This window comes from Scardinius erythrophthalmus, assembly GCF_964197995.2.
Source record: "Scardinius erythrophthalmus genome assembly, chromosome: 15".
Taxonomy (NCBI): domain Eukaryota; kingdom Metazoa; phylum Chordata; class Actinopteri; order Cypriniformes; family Leuciscidae; genus Scardinius; species Scardinius erythrophthalmus.
In genome coordinates this window covers 3704902-3711150 of record NC_138235.1, presented here as the reverse complement: position 1 = coordinate 3711150, position 6249 = coordinate 3704902, and the positions used below count along the sequence as shown (strand labels likewise).

General features: G+C 35.1%; 1 protein-coding gene across 1 annotated transcript in view; it reads left to right on the top strand.

Annotated features, from left to right (window-relative positions):
* Positions 1–2454: 2454 nt before the first annotated feature.
* kcnk15 (potassium channel, subfamily K, member 15) overlaps positions 2455–6249 on the top strand; it is a gene marked incomplete at both ends in the record, with an annotated part of 6984 nt that continues 3189 nt past the window's right edge. Inside the window, one exon of the mRNA XM_081386483.1 lies at positions 2455–2737. Within this exon, the coding sequence (XP_081242609.1) occupies positions 2455–2737 (283 nt within the window). The remainder of the gene's footprint in view (positions 2738–6249) is intronic.

The window sequence follows — 6249 nt, the reverse complement described above, 5'->3', positions numbered from 1 at the left end:
TGGTTAGTAATAAGTGAAGCTGGTAATGCTGTTTGTGGAGTTGTTTAATCCTCCTCTGCTGAGATCTTCACAGATTTAATGTCTTCTTTTCTCTTCAGTTGATTTCATCTAAGGCTGTGGCTGAAGTCAGTTGTAGTTCTTGTGTTTCTCTTTCCTTCAGTGATTCTGCTTGGTAACAGCAGGTGAGCATCACTAAATCAGCACTTAATTAATCACTTAATTATACAATTATTATCCAATTATCATGCTGGGTACTAAAAATGTTCTATAACTCATTCTGTTTGAGTTCTGTTTCAGTCATTGTGTCCACATAACTTTCTGTAATATTTGAGTGCAATTACCTCATCTTTATTTAATACATATAAAAATCCCATCTTTCAAAGATGAATCTCAGCAGTTGCTTCACTATTGCGAAAGATCCATCTACAAACAGTTATCATTTTGAAATAAGACATTAAGTCTCCATGCTTAATTAATGCTGAAATACAATTCATGCTTAGAATATAGTTTGACTGACTTAAAATCAGCCAATTCGACAATTATTTTCTAGCTTATCCTCGTATCATCAAATATTTGTATTTGTGACACCTCTGACTTGACTACACTGTTAACCCTTGCTGTAAAAAAAGGCCAATATTATACCATTTTCCATTAAAACAGTAATATACCGTAGAAAACAAAATAGCATACAGGAATATACGGTAAATCAACAGCGCTCAAAGTCGACACTCAGAGGCTGTTTTCCCAATCACACCCTATACCCTCATTCACTATTCCTATACATTAGTTCACTAATATAGTCCACTTGACAGAGTGAATGAAAAGAAGTGAGTGAATTGAGAAACTGATGAAACACCTGATAAGCAGAATCACTGAAGGACAGAGAAACAAGAACAGAAAAAAGAGAAACACAAAAACTACAACTGACTTCCAGCCACCGAATGTGAAACCAGTTTACAAACCAGTTTACAATTTATTTTATACATGTACAAAAGTTCTTGTTGAGAATTAACAGATATTTAGTTATTGATATTTTATTGAATATAATAAAGTTTGTAGTCACCATGATGGAGATCAGTGTTTGTTTTAGTTGGTCTCTTGACACTTGTCTTTATGGCATTAGTTTCTCTCTGACTGCTGTAACTGTGAGTTTGTAAAGCACATTTGTTATGAGAAGAAAGAGCCTAGAGGAAGATGATCAGGTGTTTCTGACTGTTGAGATGATGCTATAATCACCCTGGACATGTCTGATTCTCTGATCTCACAAATCTCAATATTTTAATTTATGGGTATTTAATATTTATCATACATCTGTTAATCTACAACATGAAATACAGCAATATGTCTGTAACCAGCTATTCTGAACGATATTGAAATCATATAGTGCATTAAAGCATTTTGAACTCCTGCTTAACTCAGACACACACAGACATCAACAATCAGCACAATGAATCTCAACAATGGTGACAATCAAAAGTTTCATGTCACAATGCATGCTGGGTTCCAGGATAATATAAAACTCCCAGCATGCACTGCTACATGAATAAAAATAATAATGTATATATATATATTGCCACCATTGTTGAGATTCATGTGCTAATTTTTTATATCTCTGTGTTTCTACGATGCAGTGTAGCTCTGTTTCTTCGGTTGTCCATGATGTGTTAAAAAAAAAAAATCATCATTGTATCATCAAGCGAATGGAACTCTAATCAACATTATGGTGACTTCAGTACAATTACAGTGGTAAGAATACTGTTATTACAGTGGCATGGTTAAAGACAACTATATGTAAATTCACGGCAAAACAAGAGCAGTAAATTACTGTGATGTCAGCATCATTCTGCTGTTGCTGCAGTCATTTGTAAGAAAATGAACCAGCGTTGATGTCGCAGTAAATTTCTATCACAGTAAAACGATTTTTTAAAAAGAATTTTTTTTTTACAATGTTCTTAGCTTGAATTTCATTGTATGAAGCTGAAGTTCAGGACCATGAACAGCGACAGTCTGCTCGCAGCCTCGCGCAAGCACTCAAAGCCTAGTGATGGTTCCTCAGCCCGCAATGACCACACGCTTGCAGACATCAGTACGCGTATACGCTAAACATCTTCACACACTCACCAGGGTACGAGCATGTGTCCTGTTGAGACTGACTGTGTGCGTGCAGCTGGACTTCAGGAGATTTTATTGGTCGCCAGACATGACAGATTCAGCTTCGAAACCTCCCTCGCACGATTTGCGCATAACAGGAAGACTGTAGTTTGATCTCTACCACATCTCAACGAATTTACCTGCATCAAATGAAAACGGTACACTATGTTCTTCATCAGAAACGCGTCTGTCAGAATACCTGGATATTACTCTACGCCACACAAACCAAGAAGCCCCATAGACTGAGCGTTAATACCGATGCACTGAATCGCGCAACCTGTTCGAGCTCATCTTAAGATGAAGATGAAGAAGCAGAACGTGCGCACGCTCTCTCTCATCCTCTGCATGTTCTCGTACCTGCTGGTGGGCGCCGCGGTCTTCGACGCGTTAGAGTCCGAGACTGAGAGCGCGCGGAAACGCTTCTTAGAGCAGAAGCGCAACGACATGAAGAGGAAGTATCGCTTCACTGAGGATGACTATCGGGAGATCGAGCGGGTAGTGCTGCAGGCTGAGCCCCATCGCGCTGGCAGACAGTGGAAATTCGCTGGGTCTTTTTACTTTGCCATAACTGTCATCACCACGATAGGTGAGTTTCAGTGTTTCCGTGTTTCAGCATTTGCGTGCGAAAAAAATCTAGCCTACTTGCTAAATAGCATTAAGAATACAGCAATTGCATTAGTAACGATCGCATGACTAATCATACACACTTAAAAATCAAGGTTCTTTATTGGCATTGATGGTTTCATGAAGAACCTTTAACATCTTTTCAAAAAGGTTCTTTATAGATTATTAGCCTAAAATGGTCTTCACACTAGAAGAAAATGGTTCTTTTAAGAACTGCTCAGACAAAATAATTAAAGAAAAATAAGGTTATTTTATGACATCACTGCAAAAAATGTCAACTTTTTTTCATTTTTAATTTTATTTGACATTTTTAAGAATGTAACCTACAATTCTAAAACTTTCTATAACACTATTACAGTGTATTTGTTACATACACTGTGAAATCTAATTAGTTGGACTTTTAAAAAAGCATGCAAACCGATTGCCTTAAAAAAACAAGTAAAGTGAAATAGGAATAGTTTGTGGTACTGACAAATGCTTAGTTAGTATAGTGGGTATGAATGAGTGATGTATAACATAACTATATTTCATGTCAATTAATGATCTTTTATCATTTTTGTTGCTAACACTTATGTCCTAAACACCTTGTGAAACTTTTAATGGTGTTGATATAATCCTTCTATATTTGTGACAATCTTGCAATTGATCATACTTGAGTCACACAGACTTCAACATTCAGCCTGCAAAACACAACAATGGTAACAATTATATTTTATTTAAAGTAAATTATCAAGTACTCTCTACAGTTCTTTTTTAGTTACTGGAACTCTTGTGTGAGTGAACTACTGTTAGACCTTACCGGGTTTTTTTACAGTAAAATACTGGCAACACTGTTGCCAGTAAAATACTGTTAATTGTACAGTTCTTTACTGTAATCTAGTTTGTTTCTGTAAAAATGCACTAAATTCTAATTCAAGTTAACTAATTACACTTGCAGAAACCGACTGCCTTAAATTGACCAACTGTCATTTAAATGTATTAACTAAAATTTATAATGCATTAATAATGTGAGCAAAGTATTACTGTGAACTTCTTTCATTTGAGACCACTAAAAAACTATTGAACATAAAGATATTACCACTGGACCAGCAACTATACAGTCACCGCCTGTTAAATAAAGCAACATGCAGCAAATCATCAATGTTTGTAGATCTTCTCCTGGACTGAAGCACAGGCTCTACTCTTCTGCACAACGGTGACCCAAAAAACAAGATTTTACAGTAAAATACTGGCAACAGTGTTGCCAGTATATACCTGTTTTATAACTTACAGTTTATTACAGTTAAAATACATTTTGTGGGTGTGACTTTTTATCTTACACTGTTAACCCTTTCAACCCCACAGGAAAATCCACACTACAAATAGTAAAAGTAACATTGAGACAGTGTTGCAGTGAGATAATTAAGGGAATATGTAAGTGATTGTTGAGCATTAGTGATGAACACCTGCTGTTAATAAGCAGAATCACTGAAGAAAAGAGAAACACAAGAACAGAAAATAGAGAAACACAAGAACTACAACTGACTTCCAGCCATTACACATTATTACACTTATTATTAACCAGTATGACTTTATTTCTGTCATACATCTACAGAAGTTGTTGTTAAGATGTTTAACTGAGAATGTTTGTTTGAAGTTACCATTATAGAGATTAGTGCTTGCTTTAGTTGTGATGCTGATGCTAAAACATTCATTTTTCTTTTGCTACTGTGTTTTTGCAAGTCACACTTGTGCACACACACAGTTTATGAATGATTGCGGTTGTAATGCTTATGGTGACAAATTCATCATATTGCCGGTTCATTCACTAAGGAATTAATCCTTATTCATTCAGAGTTTTATCCTCGATCAAAAGTGTTACCAAAAAAAAAGCTACACTATGTTTTAGAAACACAGAGATATCACAATTTAGCACATTAATCTCAACAATGGTGGCAATATTTTTTTTTTTTTTATTCATGCAGCAGTGCATGCTGGGATTTTTATATTATCCTGGAACCCAGCATGCATTGCGACATGAAACTTTTCACCATTGTTGAGATTCATGTGCTGATTGTTGATATCTGTGTGTCTGAGCCAAGCAGGAGTAAAATAAAATTGAATGCACTATATGATTGTTATTTTTCAGAAGACATGATTACAGAAACTTTGATTTCATTTTGTAGATACACAGATTTATGCTAAATATGACATACCCATAATTTCAATGAATATATACAGGACAAATCTGAAAATCAGATAATCCAAGATGACTGTGACATCATCACAAAAAATAAAAACACCTGATCATCTTCCTCTTGACTTTTTCTTGCCATAAGAAATGTGTTTTATAAACTCACTGTTACAGCAGTCAGAGAGAGATGAGAGTTAAGAAGTCAAGTGACAAGAGACCAACTAAAGCAAATACTGATCTCCATCATGGTGACAACAAACTTTATTATTAACTAAATCTCTGTTAATTCTCAACAAGAACTTTTGTACATGTATGAAAGAAATAATCGTAAACTGGTTTCACACTCAGTGTTGCTGGAAGTCAGTTGTAGTTTCTGTGTTTCTCTTTTTTCTGTTCTTGTTTCTCTGTCCTTCAGTGATTCTGCTGATCATGTGTTTCATCAGTGTCTCAATTCACTCACTTCTTTTCATTCACTCTGTCAAGTGGACTATATTAGTGAACTAATGTAGGGAATAGTGATTGAGGGTATAGGGTGTGATTGGGAAAACAGCCTCTGAGTGTCGATGTTGAGCACTGTTCATTTACAGTATATTCCTGTAGGCTATTTTTGTTTTCTACGGTATATTACTGTTTTAATGGAAAATGGTATGATACTGTCTGAATTACGCCTTTTTTTACAGCAAGGGCTAACAGTGTACATAAAAATACATTTACATATGCAATAATATATTTTACTTCTCTTCATTTGAAACCGAATAACTGACTTCTTGTTGCAATAACTGCATCAATGGGAAGAGAATTTCAATAATATAAATGAAGTTTCAAGTGCCCAACCAAAGGGATCACTAATCACAATAATGGTGACTAACATATTTTAGGAAAATCAACATCAATTTATGAAGACAGCTTATGTGATGTTCTCTCACATTTTTCAGTTGTATTGACAATTCAACATTCAAGATGACTTTGGGAAATGAGTGAGTGCAAACAGAGAAAAATAACTGCAGAAGTGGAGGAAATGAGTGAAACATCCATTAGGATTTTTCCCGCCTCAAAACACCTCACTCAAACCAATCAATTAATCTTAACTTGGGTTTTCTGAGTAAACAAAGAATAGTATGTGAATAGTACAGATAAGATTTTTTTCAATTAAGTTATCACTGTTGGATTTTACAGTGTAGGAATGACTGTAAATTATGCATAATTACAGACAACCAACCCTAAGTCAAAATCTAAACCTATATTAATGATTAAAGCTGCCGTCGGCAAGATTTTTTTGATCATATTCACTGAAACCGACA